The following is a 17,712-nucleotide window of genomic DNA, read 5'->3' on the forward strand; positions in this document are numbered from 1 at the left end:
TGTTACTTTAACCATATTATTTTCTATGATTGATCCCAAGAAAATCTGAGGTATCAAACCAATAAAACCACGTAGTCAACAGTTTATAAAAATATATCTTTATTATTTCAACGTTCTTGCATGATACCGATACCTAGTCATATAAACATGGTCTTCCTGTTAAATATAAATTAAACACAAAAAAACTATAAACAAATCAGCAAAATTACCGGAAAATCCTTCCAAACCATGAATCCTTATTAAAAATGTACACAGGAACGATGAACCAGTCTTACACTACCATACTCTGAAACTTAACTGCAGCCAAATGTAAACGTTTAAAGAAGCAATAGAGGGCAAAGTGATATGGAATAAAACTATGATGGGCTTCTCAACTCTACATCCAGTGAGCCAGGCCAGTCAAATGACTCCATTTGACATTTCAGCAAAGTATTCTCTTTGTGTAAAAAAGATCAGGGCTCGTCCTCAAGCTACAGGGTAATTTCAGAGCAACCACAGAAGAGCATGGCCAGAAGACTTGGTTGTCAGGTAAGTTCAGAACACGAATTCCAGATGATCCAAAGAGGAGGAAAACATCCACTCCACCCCAAAAGGCATTCCCAGAGCCCTAACTTAAAACCAGGTTACTAACAATGACTACAGATCAGAGCATAACCTGAAAAGTCACAAAACTCACATATGCTCGCACTACCTGGAAAACCCTTGCTGAACTTGAGAACAGAAAGGTTCAACCTCAAGAGAGAGTATGACATTGCGGCTAAGATACCCCAGGCGGAGCTGGCCTGACACGTTTCCCTGTAAATTCTGAGATCAGCACCCATGAGAGGCACGAGCTGCACACCTTCCTCACGCTCTTCTCTCCCAGGGGTGCGCGAATGCAGGAGACTGTCACAAGTCTCCCACTGCCCCCTCCAGGGCTGGAGCAATTCAGATAGCTTGCGGGATGGTGCCAAGAACTACACCAGGCCTGCATCCCACACAGAGGGCAAAGTTCAGCCCCAACAGTTTCCACTCCTTACTAGGAAACAGCTTCATGCCAGCAGTTTGGAAACGGGAGGACAGCCTGAGAACGCCATCAGAGACCTGTGTCCGAGCTCCGCAGCAAGGACGGACGTCACCGCGTCCCAGGAGGCCCACCCAGACACAGTGTCCCGGGACGGGGTCAGCTGCGGGGCTCTGAGGCCATGGGGCTGCGGACCGTGGACAGGAGGTGCGACTTGTACGTCTTGCTCAGGCCTGTCATCCAGAACTTGAGCAGCTTGACGTTGTCCTCCTCAGACGCCCCGAGGATGCTCAGCAGCTTCTGTGTGTCCTCTTTGGGCCGGCTATCCACCTTGGTGAACTTAAAGAGGACCTTCACTTTGCTGCAGAAGACCAAAACCAAACACTCAGCTACCGCAGAACCGTCAGCAGAGTTCTGGTCCTGGGGCCTAAACGGCTTCAAGACCAGCAACGGCTCGGCAGGCACAGCGGGAACTGAGACAGGAGAGGCGGCACAGCAGAGCGACGACTCGCGCCTGCACCCAGGGTCTCCCGTTTCCCCACCGCTGCTGACGCTGGTGCAGCCAAACAGGAAGATTAAAAAGACAAATGTTCCTCCCATTCATAAAAGGGACAGGTGGCTCCTAAGCTCCACTGTACTGTCTGAAATCAGAACAATGTTTGACTAATTAAATTTGACAGAAAATTACTAAGAAGGCGGGAAGAAATACAGTAACTTGCTTAATAAGGAGGGAACATCTGCTACCCGACCTTCCAATTCTTAAGTTAACTAAGCATCAAAAATAACTGCCTCCCTTGGAGAGCACAGAGCAGCTTGAGGCTCAGGGGTGCGGGCTCACCTGCTCCAGCTCACCCAGCCAGGTCAGCGCGTGGTGGAGCCCTGCATCTCTCGCCCACACCCCCCTCCCGCAGCAGCCACGGCCTCACCTCTGTCTCTGGCCACAGCTCCTGCTTCTCCTGCTGCCGGCAGCCCAGCCCTCCCCTGAAAGCACAGACTCTAGGGGCCGAGGCGGCACCCGCTTACTTCATCCACTCTTCCTTGAGGCAGACGAGGCACTGGTCGACCACGTCCACCGACAGATTCTGGTTGGTCAAAGCTGCTTCCACTTTACTCAGGATGGTGGGGCCGGCTGGGGACAAGCGGGGCACGGCGGGGGGGTCAGCACGGGGAGGGTGGGGGCGGCCTCAGCACCCCCTCAGCCCGCTCGCCGGGGGGAGAGCAGGCCCTGCTCAGCGGCGCCCACCTCGGTCTGCGGCCACAGCACTCCCACTGGTCACAACAAACTCGTGCTTGCTGAGGGACGGCTCGTCCTCACAGCCGGCCGGCTGCAGGCTGGAGCGGGCGGCCGTGTGCACTTCCACCACCACAGCAAACTCTGCGGAGACACGAGACATGCTGCCCGTCAAGTGCTCTTCACCCCGGGACAAAGCCCCTCCTTTGCAGCTCCCAATCATCTCAGATCATCTGGGGAAAACTCCAGCCTCCTGAGCTGAACACTGGCACCTAAAATCTTCGGTAGCTTGTGAAGAGTTAAGTGTTCACTTTTGACTCAGTTAAACTAATAACGCACTGTATTATATTACTACAAATTACTGCGTATACCTCCACTGGCCTAACACTAAACAGCCCTGGGAGAGCGGCCCCGCTACAGCCCATTCTACAGATGGGGAAACAGACTCAGAGAAGCTAAGTGACTTGCACAAGGTCACATGGCTAGTGGTGGTAACAATATCAAGCCCATCTCTGAAACAAGAGCCTGTGTTCTGAACACTGCCTCTTGGACTCATGGCCCAGCCTGGTTGCTGAGAGGGTGACAGCTCTGTGACCAACCTTCCCACCGCTCTCACGGATGTGCCTGGAGGAGGCCTAGACGTGCCGGATGCGGGGATGTGCACCCACAAAGGGATGTGCTGACTCCCGACCCCCCCAGACCAAGAATGAGGGATGCCGATCAGCTTCCTGGCTCTCTGTCTAGAGCAGTAAGCTTGTCAATCAGTCCTGAGGGCGGAGGGGGGCAGAGCAAGGGCCACTGAGCTGATGAGCACCGGGGACAGATTTCAGGCAGATAAACACAGGAGAACGGACAGGAAGGAAGACCACGAGGCGGACGCTCAGTCCAGTGCCCCCTGAGCCGCCCCACAGAGAACCACACCCCAGTGAGCAGCCCAGCCCAACCCTCACCCATCTTCAAGACAGACACTAGAAGCCAATGCCACGGGGAAAGCTGGTCCTGCAACGTGGGTCTTCCCGCCTGAGGCCAGCAGGCATCGGTCCTCAAACCCACAGCTGAGGTCCAGTCACGTGGTTTCACTTCTGAGCCCTGACGTGCAGGGGCTCAGCCCAGACCGACACGGCACGCACCTGAGGCCAGCACGTGGGGAGGGATCTGCACGTGGGGGCCGAGCCCCAGGAAGTTGCAGCGGTAGGCCTCCTCGTACTGGCTGCTGTAAGGGATGACGCGCACACAGCCCACGGGCAGCATGGTCTGAAGGATGGAACAACCCAGAGCTGAGCACTGCCCCGCCCGAGTCCCTCACCCACACCCCACGAGCCCCCTGCAGCTCGGTCCAGAGCCCTCTCATCCCAGCCCGCTCTGCAGGGTTAACTCTTCTATCATTCTCCGACTTCACAGATGTTTGTCTCTTCCCTCACCCACCAAAGGGATTCTAAGTTGTCTGAGACATTGTTTCGTCTTGTACCTTCACGGGCCCAGGCAGAGGGCTGGCATGCACGCACGCTTAGAGCCGGACCTGGGCCGTGGCACCCCCCTACACCTGTGGGACGGAGACAGCACGCCACACATGCACTCCGGCCAGCCCGTCGATCAGGCTCTGTGCAGAGGACCACGTGGGGACCCAGGCCCGCCTCTGTGGCACAGGTGGCTTCTCAAAGGGATGCGGGGCTTGGGGAAGGGCGGATGGGAGAGTGATCAGTCTGTCAGGACAGCATAGACTCCTCGCTCGAAATGAAAGCCAAAAATGACTTCTTCCTTTTTTTTTTGGCCGCGCTGCGCAGCCTGTGGAATCTTAGTTCCCTGACCAGGGATAGAACCTGGGCCCTCGGCAGTGAAAGCACAGATGAATACCATTTTTAACAGTGGAGAAAAGCACAGATCTTAGATTCAGGCATGAACCTCTGCAACGAGTCTCTGACACATCTTAACAGATTTTTAAAAAACCCACTAGGCCAATACCGTCCTGCCACAAAACACAAAGGAAAGAAGATCCTCTCACCCGAAGAACTTCAAAGGCTGAATGGACAAGGTCTGCGTCTCTACTTTTCCAGATCACCTGGTTCCCCATGAGGACGTGCCAGGCCAGTGTGCGGAAAGATGGGGCACCCAGGACCTGAAAAACAGGGTGCACTGCTTTCTGTCCAGAGGAAGCTATTTGTGTGTTCGTCTAGAAACTTTCTCCATAGAGTGAAGGAAGACGGGCAGGAGAGCGGAAGTCACCTATCTCCTCGGGGAGGCTGGGTGACTTGCCCGAAACCAGGAGGAGGGATGGCCCTGTGCTCACACCTGAAGGTCCGACCCCAGGGCTCTTGTACACTCCAAGATCTTTTCCCCAATTCTATTTTTAAAGATTTGAAGCAGATAAAGTATTAGTTTTTTGCAACATGTACCCTCTCTCTCTACACCCTTAACTTTGGCCTAACCACTTGAGAGAGAGCCAGGGTTATGAGTCTTCAGCACTGAGGGAAAGCTCAGTCTAGATGCCAGCAGCCCAGGGCCGCCCCGCTGAGTGGACCCCCGTCCGGAGCCCCGGCCTCTAACCATGTCCTCTGGGCTGTGAGTCTCTCAATCTAGGGCTTGTGACTTCCTCATCTGTCCTGTTTTTATCCTGCTTTAATCAACTCCAATTAACTCCATGGCACTGACATTTTAGAAGAGCTCAGCCTGTTGTCTTAGGGCTTGTGAACATGGCCAGAAAAAAAGAGGAGGCTGTGACACTGCCTTTTACCAAACCCTACCAGCCCCCAAGGACTCCCACCTCCGGTGGAATTCAAGATCCCCTCCAGCTGTAATCCACATTAGCTGTAACCCACTGTAATCAACAAGGACTGCGGCCAAATCAAGGACGATTTAAATGAATGGTTTTCACCCCAAAGCCCCACAGAACACCTCCTGGTAAACCAGGCTTTACTTCATTTTCCAAAGTAAAAATAACTGTTTTCTGATAGAATTCATGCTCAATGTAAAAGTAAGCAGAGAGAGGGTCTACGAAAGGCCAGCCTGCTTTGTGATCTAGCGGTCACTCCCGCTGCCCTCCCGTGCGGCGAGCAGCCCCGCCCCCGCCCCGCCCCCCGCGGTGCAGGCTCCCGCGGCTCCTAGCGAACAACGGGCCGTTGCTCGGATGCAACTCCTAGGGTCGCACGTTCAGGTTGTTTCCAGTTCTTTGTAAGAAAGGCCACTGTTTTCAATTTGCAAAGCATCTACGCTGTGTGCAAACCAACAATGCTGTTCAATTCCTTTAGAAGGTTCCAGAATGACAAGATTAGAGAGCCATGAGAAGCCAACCGTTGGGCCTTTCTTTAGAGAAACCCCCTCCATCCTCACTGAGCCTGGGGCTAAGACACCCCAGATGCCCCCTGTCATCTTCAGCCACCCACCAAGAAGGTTCCTGGTCACCCCTGAACACAACAGACCCAAAGAAAAAGGCGTGCTGGATGGAGATGAGCCGGAAGGAGAGGACGGGGCTCTTGTCCCGAGTTTCTGATCCGGGCTCTACCTCTCTACCGCCTACCTGCCTCATGTGCCGAAGGGATTTAAAGACAGAGAGCTTTCGGGGCTGCCAGTTTCCACAGTCTGAGAGCAAGGACGAATCCGCTGGGCACTTGGTCGGCTCCCGCCCCTCGGCCCCCTCTTTCTCCTCCTCTCCAGCCTCAGAGCTGCCCCAGCTTTCCGATTCCTCTTCCAAGTCTGCAAGACAGACAACAAATTCAGTTACGAAATGTGCGTCCCTAGATTCCTTTGCTCTCTGGATGCAAGTCTTTGCACACGACCACTTCAGCCCAAGGCATCTCGTGGTTAAACCGGCCAGAAGGCTACTGATTTCTGGTTCGGACCAGCTGTCTACACTACCTGCTGCCACTGGAGTCCTGGGGTGGGCCAGGAGTGTTCAGTCTGCTATGTTCTGTCCACTGCCGGTTGGAAAAGTCAAGTCAGCGCTAAGGACGCTAACAGTGTGTGGGCGCTCCCCTAAAGATGTCCACACATTCTGTCCTTTAATCCTCTCGCCTGCCCTGGGTCAGTACTGCTCTCCCCGTCTTACAGAAAGGAGTATCTGCTATCTCAATTCATCGTCACGACAACCCCAGGAATGCAGCATCCTCACTGCACAGCTCGCGTGAAGGGGCCTTGCTGTGCGCACAGAACACACACATCTTGGAGCCCGGAGCTGAAGGCAGGTCTGTAGAGGCTGCAGCGTGTGCTCTGAACCCCTATGCTCACCCTGTGACCAAAATACGACCCAAGACGAGACAGTGAGCACCGCACGCCTGCACTCCTCTCCCCCGACGCACTCGGCTCTCCATGCAAATAAATCTCACCAGCAGACTGCCCTTGCCACCGTCACTAACCTAGAAACGTGTCATCGCTCCGATAAATGGTTCCGGGCCAGCCATACCGTGAGGGCGCGGAAGTGGACCACGCTTCTGTCTTCTCCGAGCGAGCCCTGCCCTTGATGAACCCGCCCGCCCTCCCCTTCGCAGGGAAGCCTGCTCAGGTGCAGGTCACCGGACGACAGGAACAAGTTCCAAACAGCTCCAGCTTGTTAAGGTCAATCATTTGCAAAAAGAAGCACGTTGTAACAGAGGACACACAAGACGCATCATGAGTCTCGTTCACCCCGCCCCACATTTGAGATCCTGGACCTATGTCACTGAAAATCCAACCATTTCCAAAAGAAAAGCAGACTCCCAGACTCCCCTGGGCAGTTACTTAGAACACCCAGATGTGGAGATCTGATTGCAAACCTGGGGAGGGCCGCCCAGTTACCAGGAGGCTTGGGAACCACCGCCATGATGAAAACCTCGGGTCCAACTAAAGGACAACATTTTACTGTTGAAGAGCAGAGAGCAGGTCCCCATCCAGACAGGCCGAGTAAGTGCTTCTTGTACGATAGGGACACAAAAGCCTCACTCAACCCACCTCTCCAGAGCGACAGCCCCGGGGATTGTCTTTCCCAACCTGCCCGGACAGACTCTTACACGTGACTGTCAGGGAAGATGAGGCAGGAAATCACAATAAAACCACGAAGAGCAAAGGGCGAGCTTTTGTAGACACGGCTCCTGGGGCCCCCTCCGCCAGCTATCTCTGCTGGGATGGAGGAGAGGGGAGCTGAGGGCGGGCCGACCCCAGGCCACCGCCGGCAGAGGCTCCCAGCACAGGCACCTCCCAGCTCACCCGCCAGCTGCTCCATCTGGACCAAGGTGTCCTCAGTGGGCGCGCCTTCCAGGAGCTTCTCGGTCAGCCGGCTGCCGCACGCCTTCAGGAGCCTGGGAAACACAGTGCCACCTATGCGGTGTTCTCGCCAAAAGGAAAACTAGACCCGAAGCCAATAAACCCTCCTGAGCTAACGACTGGTTAACAGAAAACATGGGCATAAAAGAACAAGTTGGGTACCACCACGAGGATTCGATCAGCCAGAGGGGTTCCTACAGGACGCACAGCCCAGGCCTCTAACAAAAGGCAGGGAGGTTGGGGCAGAGGCACACGAGGCGCTGCTCTAGACTAAGAGGCCTGGCACGATCCGCGCCCTGTGTGGTGGTGCGCTGGTCCCAATGCCAGAGTCAACTCTGAGGCAAAGCAGGAAAAGTGAACTTGGACTGGGCTGGATGATGCTAAGCAATGAGTCCATTTTGTTGCATGTGATAATGGGTTTATGGTTGAAATGATACAACTAAGATTTGCTTTAAAAAACATTCCAGAAAAAAAAAAGTGAAGGACAGATGAAAAAGCAGTGAAATGTCGCTAACTGCTGAAGTAGGAGGGTGTGAAGTTCCTTGTAGTATTATACTTTGGGTCTGTCTGAAATTTTCCCAAATTAAAATAATTCCTAGGGGCTTCCCTGGTGGCACAGTGGTTGAGAGCCCGCCTGCCGATGCAGGGGACACGGGTTCGTGCCATGGTCTGGGAGGATCCCGCATGCCGCGGAGCGGCTGGGCCCATGAGCCATGGCCGCTGGGCCTGCGCGTCCGGAGCATGTGCTCCGCAACGGGAGAGGCCACAACAGTGAGAGGCCTGTGTAACGCAAAATAATAATAATAATAATAATAATTTCTAAAAGACAAGAGGAACTGTCTGCCGGGTGGGGGAGACAAATATTTTTCTCTTTAGTTTGCAGGTTCTCAGAAGCTGCACTCTAGGATTACATGTGAGGAACGTCACCCACACCAGGACCTGATTTAGGTGATGCTGCACAGGAATGAGAACCTGGGGAGTCTTTGGAAGGAACATATCCTGCAGTGGGAGGAAGAGAAACAACCTGTGACCGGAGGACAGACTGTGGTGGTTTCTAAGTGTGTCCACAAATCTGTCGGTACTCCTCCCTTCCAACAGCGGGGCCCGGTCCTCCCCTCCCGCCTAGGCTGAGCTACTTCTAACAACCAGGTGCAGGCAGGGCCCGTGTGCTGCTGAGGCTGGGTCGTGAGAGCCAGCAGAGCCCACCTCGCTCTCCCCGGATCACCCGCATGACCGTGGCGAGCAGAGGCCTCCCGCCCACGGCCAGACCGACCTGCCAGCCCCGAGGGAGCCCAGCCTTCACACGACAGCAGCTCCACCTAAGGACCAGGGCCAGAGCGGCCCAGCTCAGCCCCCGTCTGGGTCCTGACTCACAAGTGCTGTGCAAGACAAGGACTTGCTGCTGCTCACAGAGAGGGAGACCACTGGTCTCGGTCTAGGAACTTCAGCTCAAAATCTCGCTGGGAAGGGAGCTCCGCCTTAACGCGCCTTCCACGCACTCAGAGGCGAGAAGGACTGAACCCAGTTCAGGACTCACGCGTCACAGCACAGACCTGTCAGCAACTGTCCCCCCCAAGCTGGGCACAGTCCGGCCAACGCCCCAGCGGCCACGAGAAGACCGAGTCTGGTTACCAGGCGAAGGAGGTGTGCAGGCACGCCCACAAGCTGTCATCGTTCGTCAAGGACGTCAGCGAGCGGGCAGCGTTGCCGTTCCTTTGGTGCAGGAACGGTGTGAAAGCAGTGTTCATCCTCTGGGCACGCTGTGGGCACCCAAACTGCTCTGCCTCAAACACCTGACACACAAGAGGAAGGGGAAAGACCCTTAACGACAAAAGCAGCCAGCAGCCCAGGCCCCAGTCTGCTCTCTGGGCCAAGAGCAAAGAAGGGCCCCGGGTCTCATCCCAAAGAGAACAGCTTTGTCCCCCCGCTGGATCAGAAGCCACCTGACAAGAGGCTCAGTTAGGAGTCTCTCCTGCGGCCTCCCCAACACCGACTCTTCGGCACGTGACGGGGCTCAGGGGGCATCTGCGCTTTCCAGGCACCCCCGTTTCCAGGCACGGGGGGCTTCCGCTGCTCAGACCCTGTGTGGGCGGGACACGTGACCACTTCCTGCGAGGGGGGAGAGGAGCCCGGCCTCCAGCCCCACCTGTGCACCCCAGCAGGCAACTGGGCAGCAACACCACTCCAGCCTGACCACAGCGCGCAGACCCCTGCTTGCCTGCGATGGACATAAACACGCTGCTGGGGCTTAAGCACTGTTTGTTCCCAGAGCACCACTGGCCTATCCTGGGCGGCCCTGGAGATGCAGGGCTGTGGCTGGAGATGCATGGTAGGTGCAGGTCTGTCACACCACTAGTGGACAGGCTGCTGAAATGATGGTCAGAGGAAGCAGAGACAGCGGGGATCAAACCAGGCCTCTGACTGCAGTAAAGGCAGAGCCAAGCGAGAAGCAAGACAACGACAGACTCGAGAGAGACACTGAAGCCAGCAGGACCGGCTGGCCCCGGGCCTATCGCCGCAACTCCGACTCCGCTGCGGCCAGGGGACCCCCCAGGCAGGAACGCTGCCCTGCTCCTGGCCCCTCGCACACAGCCCTCCCTCCCCGCCACCCACTGCCCTGCCTCGGGGCCACCTTGAGCGCCTTGCCCTGGAGCTCGTCGATGATCCCACGGATCTTGCCCAGCAGGAAGGGCCAGGAGTTGATGAGGTAGATGCGGTCCATCATGATGGCGATGATGCTGTACCAGCGCTGGAAGCCCCGGGCCAGGCTGTCCTTGATGAAGAATGTGTGGCTGAACACAAAGCCGTGCTGCTCGTCCCCAAAAAAGATGGGGCCCTCGCGGCCGGGGCACACCTGGGACACAAGGACAGCGCTGCAGGACACCGCCCTCTGCGTGCTGCAGCACTCAAACCCTCCTGCTCACTCTTCTTTCTGCGCTAATTAGTCAGCATCAGTTACAGGGAGAGGGGAAAGGGCAGGGATGAGAAAGGAAAACTCTGCTCATCTCTCTCGTGACCGAACTTCCTAAAGAGAACGTTCGTTACCATGAAACCCAAGGACCAGTAGGTTCGTTAATTTTTCTTACCTTGAGTCATAAATAACTCGTATACAAGTATTACATCTACCCCAGGCTCAGATTTGCCAACATCACTCATCTGGAACATACCAGAGAACTGGCAAGTCAAAACAGCCACTGCAGAGTCCACGTAATAAAAAATCTGCATATGTTATGTGTAGGAGAGAACGTGGGTCTCCCTCACACCACACCCACTCTTACACACAACCCCACCAGACACGATCAGCTGCCCACCGGCAGGGACACAGCCAGGCGGGCACATGGCAGCAGTGAGGACGATCAAGTGGGGCAGTGACAGGAAGTGGGAGCGACTAGGCTGTGAACTCTCTGTGACAAAGACACAGAGGCTAAGACAACTCGACAACGGCAGCCACGTGTCTTAGAAACACAGACTCACGCCTCGGTCGGCTAAGAGAGCACGTGATGAGCACTGAGGCTCTGACGTGACAGAGACGACACGAAGGTGACATCTGATGGGAGCCACACACCTACAAACACTTCACACCTTAGCAACACGTCCACGAAGAACGAATAACGAAAGCCTGGTGCTTAAAATGGTAAGTTAGCAACGAACCAGGGTGCAACGTGACTCACTCCGGGACCTGCCCGGCCGTCTCCGGGCTGCCGTCTGCCTTCCTTCCCGTAACCGACACCGAGCTTGCTCAGGGCGTGCTGGCACGCACGTGAGCGACTCTCGCAGAGGCCCCGGGTCACGGGTGCTCACCTCGCAGCTCAGGCTCCGCACACAGGCCTGGCGGACGATGCTGAAGAGCTGGGGGTGGTTGGGGTGCTGGTGACTGACGTACTTGATCGAGGTCTCCTTGTCATGGCTGATGTACCCGGGATGCCCTGCAGCAAGTGACCGGCAGCCCTGCCCACGAGAAAGAGAAGAAAACCAGTTAGCCAGCAACATGCTTGCTGACTCTTATGCAAATCTCAAGCAGAAAATTCAATCTGTTTTCACATAAGAACAACCGGCTCCTAGAGTTATACTTGACTGAGGATTTCCGTGTTTCCCGAGTAGGAAAGTCAGGATGCACACATCACAAAGGTCGTCAGAGGGCATCGAATCTACTGAACACAGAGGTCACTGGACCTCATCTACTGGCACTTATGCAGCAGGGATCCCGAAGAGCTCTGTACCCATCACCTCACCTAATCCAAGGAGCAAACCTGTGAGACAGTTACCAGGAGAATCCCCACCTCACAGGTGGCAAAACTGAGGCCCGGACCCTCCGTCCTCGATCCGGGCACGACCACTTGGCAGGGACCTCGTGCCAAGGGAGGCTGCCACACTCTGGCACTGGCGTGGCCGCCTGAGAACACATGCTCAGACCCCCTGCCATGGGGAAGGGACCGGACCGGCGGCCCTGGCTGCTGCCCCTCTGAAGCCACTGTCACGTTGGCGCCAATGTTGTGAGCCCCGGTGGCAGCCCCCAACCTGGGACTGCGCACAGAGGCCCTGGAGCCAGCCCCTCCCTGGGCGATGCAGGACGCCTCCCAAGGCCATTCCAGCTCAAGGACCCGCCCCCAAGGCCCCCACCGCGCAGGCCTCCTTCCTGCCTGCCTCTCCATCACAGGCAGCGGCCGTTCACAGCAGAGGGCCCTCCCCACCTCTGCTCCCCACCCTTGATCCCTCACAATGAATCAGTCAAGCTCGAGCTCAGCGACTGCTTCTCAATGGAACGAAGCTAACACAGCTGGATCGTTGTCCACCCTGTAGTGACAGGTCCAACGCCAGCCTGATTTCCAGTCCCGACCCAGGGCTCCACGTGAAGAAGCGGCCTGGTGCGGGGACCTAACCTTCATCCCCCAGAGCTCACGAAGCGGGCAGGGTGCCCGCGAGGAGGACGCCAGACTGAGCGGACGGGAGCCGAGAAGGCAGCGCATGGACACGAGTGAGCGAGGCGAGGCCGGAAGGGCAGGCCCCACGGTGGTGGCCAGCGTCGGCTGGCAGGGTGGCTTGAACAAGCTAAAGCTGGGACGAAGGGAAAGGACCGGAGGGAAGGAAAGCAGCAAGCGCACACCACACGGCCCACGCCCGTGAGGCCACGCCCAGGGCGTGCGGCCTCCTGTCCGCCCCCAGGAGGTCAAGCCCGAGCGCCGGCGGAGAAGAAACGCCCCCGACGCCCCAGGAGACACTGGCCTCGCACATGTCCGACTTCTTCGGCCCCGGGCTGCTGGACTCCGCGCTGGCCCCTTCCGCCGGGCTGTGGGCACGGAGGCGGCTGCTCATCTGGATGCCGCCCTCCTCCTCCTCAGCGTGCTCGCCCCGGCCGGCGCCGTCCCCGCTCCCCGCCCCTTGCGGAAGCGGGGCGTGCAGGACCTCTGTGCAGAAGAGCGTGCGGGGGCCGTGGAGCTCGCAGAAGTGACAGAGCGCGACGATGGCATTCATGGCGCCCTGGAGGCTGTGCCAGGCCTGCTGGGGAGAGGAGGGAGATGCCATGAGCTGGCCCCAGAACCTGCCGGCTCCGGAGCCCAGCGACCTCTGCTGTCCTCAACGGGCTTCTGTCCAGCAGAGGCAGGTCACCCAGCCAGGCAGCACTGCCCAGCACCCACTCTGGGCCAGCACTGCATCGGCGGCAGGGGACACAAAGCAGACACCGTCCCTGTCCACAAGGAGTTAGGACAAAGAGGAGAGGAAACTTAATGCGGATCACACAGAAACCCTTCAGTCAGGACTGTGCCGGGAGGGCCACGAGGTGGGCAGATGGGGACGGACACACAGACACACACACACGCCGCCGCCCTGGGGGCATCTGTTCCATGGACAGCAGTGGAGCGGCTCCCGTGTGCCGGGCGATGTTTCAGGTGATGTGATGCTGCCTCACGGAGCTTACCTTCCAGGAGGGCAGGGACACACGGCACACCGCTTCCCCTAGTGCGGTGACCGCATTAGGGAGACAAGGACAGGGGCCCAGGACAGAAAAACACTAGAGGAGGGGGGATGTAGTTTCGGATAAAAGGACTCCCAGGTGACAGCGGAAGGAACAGAGGGCACCACGGGGGCTGAGGAGGGGCCGTGACGGGGCCTGAATGTCTGCAGAGCCGGGGGGTGAGGGCAGAAGACAAGCAAGAGGTGGATTTTAGGGACCCTTCTAGGCCATGGTAAGACCCTGAACTTTTCTTCAAACATCAGAGAACCTTTGGTGGGTTCTGATGAGAAACACAATAAATTAGAATGTTATTTTAAAAGGTCGTCCTGGCCACTGTGCAGGAGCCAGGGCGGACGCAGGGAAGCGAGCTGGCCTGGGCCAGGGTGGGCGGGGGAAGGCGCTGAGGACCGTCAGAGCGTGAGTGTGTCCCAAAGAGATATGCAGACGCTGCTCACGGGCGGACTGCAGAGAACAAAGAAGGAAGCGGGGGACGTGCGGGTGGCAGAAGACGGCCGAGAGCAGCGCCTACTAAGCCTCCGGTGGAGATGACGATGACAGGCCACGGGAGATGGGAGTGGGGCAGCCAGCGCTGGGGGACCTGGGCCCCAGAGCTCAGGCGTGGGAGGGAGGAAGAGCTGGTCAAGATGACAAAGGAGGACAGGCAGTGAGGCGAAGTCCAGTATCACGCCGGAGACCACGTGAGCAGAATCGCCCCGGAGGAGGGCAGCAGAGGGCGGGGAGGGCGTGGCGGGGACGCAGGCGCACTGCCCTCTGCGGGGAAACCTTAAAGGTGGGGCGTCTGTCCACTAGGCTCCAGCAGGTAGTGGAGGAACAGAGGCGGGACAGTGACCGCCCAGCCGACGTGACACGTGTGACACAGCAGGGCCTGGGAGCCAGGCTAAAGTGGGAACAAGTCTTCTCCAGGCCACAGCATCCAAGAGCCACGTGTGGCAGCTCAGATCCGAATTAACGACGATGAAGGGCCCCCTTCCTGTCTCACCAGCCACATGTGGCTCGCGGCCACCATTTTAAAAGGACAGCACAGACCGTGGGAGGGACATTTCTATCACCACAGAAAGTTCTCTTGGACAGCCGTGCTCAAAACAGTGAAGGACAATTTCAGTTACCGACGTCTGACTGCGTAGTGGACACCGGCAGGATCCACTGGAGAACGCCACCCCCCATTACGGAATCAAAGGTCAGACATGCTCTGTGCTCACCCCCTGGTCGGCAGGCGCAGGCCTGAGCGTGGCCTGGCAAGTCAGAGGCACCTGCTCGGGACGCTGAACCCGGAGGACAGAGGAAGGCAGCAGACAGTGTGAACATGCACGGCGGGGGCAGGGAGTCTGTGGAGCGGGTCCCGGGGAGCGGCACCCTCGCCCACTGGGTCCCTCCACGGGCCCTCGAGAGGCCTCCCGCTGGTGGCCACACTTGGAGCCACTTCGCTACGCGCCTGCTCGCTCTGCCACCACCTGATGTCTGCGGTCAACCACTCAGCTGACGTGGGCCGCCCACCTGCCCGCACAGGCTAGTAGGAGCGGCAGAGGCCAACCCAAAGGAGACATCTGGGGGTCGGACAGGGGACAGGAAGGGCAGCTGGAGGCCATGGCGAGCCAGGGCACGGAGGGCTCCCGGAGGGAGCTGAGCAGTGGGACAGAAGACAGTTTAAGACAGGAGGACATTTAGCTGGAAGACCTTGAGCTCCATGGAGATTCTAACAGCAGAGGGCCAGGAGGGCAGGGCCGGTGAGGAAGGCCCTGAACGCCGCCCCCAGCCCTCCAGCGGCTCGCTCCTCGCGCGCGGCCTCTCCCTGCACGCCCCCTGCTCAGAGAGGGCCCTCAGCAGTGCTCACACCCAGCCACCTCTCTCAGCTCCCGACACACAGTGGGCACCAATCTGACGGGGGGTAGACAAGTGAATTTAGGAGCTGCCTGGGGAGAGGACAGTTGTTGCCACAGAAAGGGGGATGCTCGTGGATGATGTCAACACGAACCTCTACACCCAGCAGGACCACACAGCCACCACCCCGCCCAGGTGACAGCCAGCAAGGCCATTGCCAAACGAGTCAGGCACTGCAACGGCGGTCAATACCTCAGCTCTAAGACCTGACGCTTTCTAGGTAAGGAAAAAAATCAGAGCCAATTCTAAGAGCAGTGGGCATGGGAAAAAAAAAAAAATGCAAGCAGCTTACAGCCGATCTCAAATGAGAACATCACACAGAGGATGTGGTTCTGAGTGGTTCAGCAGGCCACTTGCCTTGTAAGCAGCAAGCGACAGAAAGCCGATGTTGTGGTCAAAGTCTACAGCCATGTTTCATAAAGGAGCCCTTGTGATACAGGTACTTATATTTAAATGTCTATATAAAACATAAGATATTTAAAAATATAAAGTCCTCATCCTTCCTGCTCTTGGTTATAAGGGGGCAGCACCCACATCATGCCCATTTAACCCTTCCGACCACAGGCCCACCCTTACGTGGGAAGGAGAGAGCAGAGGTGATGTTGCTAAGCTACTTCCCGTGGGACAGGCTACTCTTACTTTGCTTTAAACGGGAAGCACTCCTGTCTGACAAGAGTTCTGACTACTGGAATCAGGGGTGCCACAGCCTAGATAAAACTTAGCTCTCCCGACCTGCGCACGTGGAAAAACGTCTGTCTCCAGCCCCGAGCAGCCAGGTGACCTCCGACAGGTCCAAATACCTCTCTCGGCACTAACCTAAAGCTGAGCCCCACAGGCCTGGGAGGGGACTACGGCCCGTGGCACCCGAACTCGGGCAGCATGAGGCCGGGTCTCCACTCACTCTCGGATTCCAATCTGTCTTTACCGGATGCCCAACAGTCCTTCCTTTCCAACCAGCCTTCCAGAAACCAAGAGGCAAAAACCCTCCCCCGCCCGACAGGCTCAACATTACACCCTGAAGGGTAGGGTCCTGTCCACGCCCCCTCCCATCGCGACAGTGCCGTGGGCACGACCCCCTCCCGCGGTGCACCCTGGCCCGGGTCCCTCTACCCCACTGCGGTCCGCCCGAGGACCACGGAAGGTTAAGGATGCGCTGAGCCCGGCAGCTCTCGACCCGCATCACACACGCTGCAGCACCCCGACGGCGGCCCGGCCTCGTGCACGGGGGACAGACGTGTGACACCCGAAGGTACCGCGGCGTCGCGCCACTGTCACTCAACCACTGGTAACCTGGCGCCTCAGCATGTCCTCTCGGAGACCCGGGTCCCCCGGCCACTCCGAGGGCCCCCGCAGGGCTGCCAAGTACCCCCGCGCTGGGGACCCAGTGCCTCCGGCCGCCGCGACCCACCCCTTCCGCAACCAGGCCGCGCCCGACCGTACCCGCCATACTGGTCGCCCCCTCAGCTCCAGGGTCGCCGAACCCTGCCACCCCGCCCCTCAGCCCGGCTTCCCCGGCCGGCGGGCTCGGCCCCCCTCGCCCTGGACCGCGCGGCCCGACTGACCGGACAGGCCGGGGACCCGCCCTGGCTCCAAGCTCCAGGTCGCGTCGCGCCGCGCCGCGCCCCCCTCCTGGGTCTCCGGCCCTATCCCCCTCCCCACTCTCTCGGCCTCCCTCCGGGTCCGCGAAGTGGCTCTCCTCACCGTGTACCCTCACAGATCCGCCGCGCCCGCCTCGGGGCGCGTGACTCGGCCGGGAGGTACCACCGCCCGGGCCGAGGAGGGGGAGCGGGCCGTCCGACGCCCCCACCCCGCGAGGCGCGCGGAGCCCCACCAGACTCGCAGCCCGGGAAGACAGCACGAGCCCGGCAGCTCCAAAGTCTGGCGGAACGCTGCAGCAGCTGCCCGACCCCCTCCGCCGCCCCAGCCTGTGCCCCCACTGAGAAGCCCGGAGTGGTTCCGCCCGCGCGGGCGGGGGCGGCGGAGGAAACCATTCCAGAAGGGGGGAAGGATGCTTTAATTAAAAAAAGTTTTTAAAGAGATTTGAGGAAAAATATATCTATCCTAGGACTCCCAGTCCACACCGAAGGAAGAAAGAAAGAGAACGTCGCGACGTTATAAATGACGCTGTAATTCCTTTTGGTTTCACCGTTAGTTTTCATTAAATTTCCGTTGGAACCAGTCTTCGGTGGAACGTGCGGTCAGGGGGCGGGGCGGAAGACGGTCGCCCGGTGACGCACGAACTGCGCGACGCCGGGGAAGGCGGGGTGGGGTGCGCGTGCGCGACTGTCTCCCTCTCTTCCCTACCCAGCAGCGCGTCGTTTTTTAAAAAAACGTAGTTATCGAGTGATAATCTTCTTGAACCTGGGCGCCTTTTATTCAGGCTGTGTACTTAGA

The 17,712-nt window shown here is 58.0% G+C and overlaps 1 protein-coding gene across 5 annotated transcripts; it reads right to left on the reverse strand.

Annotated features, from left to right (window-relative positions):
* Window positions 1-77: 77 nt before the first annotated feature.
* FLCN (folliculin) lies at window positions 78-17,193 on the reverse strand. 5 transcript variants are annotated; one of them, XM_022560824.3, is made up of 12 exons: window positions 17,020-17,193; window positions 12,690-12,962; window positions 11,268-11,414; window positions 10,099-10,320; window positions 9,099-9,259; window positions 7,410-7,501; window positions 5,749-5,924; window positions 4,237-4,350; window positions 3,365-3,488; window positions 2,247-2,378; window positions 2,027-2,132; window positions 78-1,364 (listed from the first exon to the last, which is right to left on the reverse strand). In XM_022560824.3, exons 2-12 carry the CDS (start codon window positions 12,936-12,938, stop codon window positions 1,163-1,165), a joined length of 1,725 nt encoding a protein of 574 aa, XP_022416532.1. In that variant the 5' UTR covers window positions 12,939-12,962; window positions 17,020-17,193; the 3' UTR covers window positions 78-1,162. The 5 variants fall into 5 exon arrangements, with proteins under 5 accessions (XP_022416532.1, XP_022416530.1, XP_022416531.1 ...); XM_022560822.3 differs by having other exon boundaries at window positions 12,690-12,965; XM_022560823.2 differs by lacking the exon at window positions 17,020-17,193 and adding an exon at window positions 16,881-17,004.
* Between the last annotated feature and the right edge of the window lie 519 nt (window positions 17,194-17,712).

This window comes from Delphinapterus leucas, chromosome 19 (genome assembly GCF_059928025.1).
Source record: "Delphinapterus leucas isolate spDelLeu-1000000601 "Yukka" chromosome 19, BTC_Dleu_Yukka2, whole genome shotgun sequence".
Classification (NCBI taxonomy): Eukaryota; Metazoa; Chordata; class Mammalia; order Artiodactyla; family Monodontidae; genus Delphinapterus; species Delphinapterus leucas.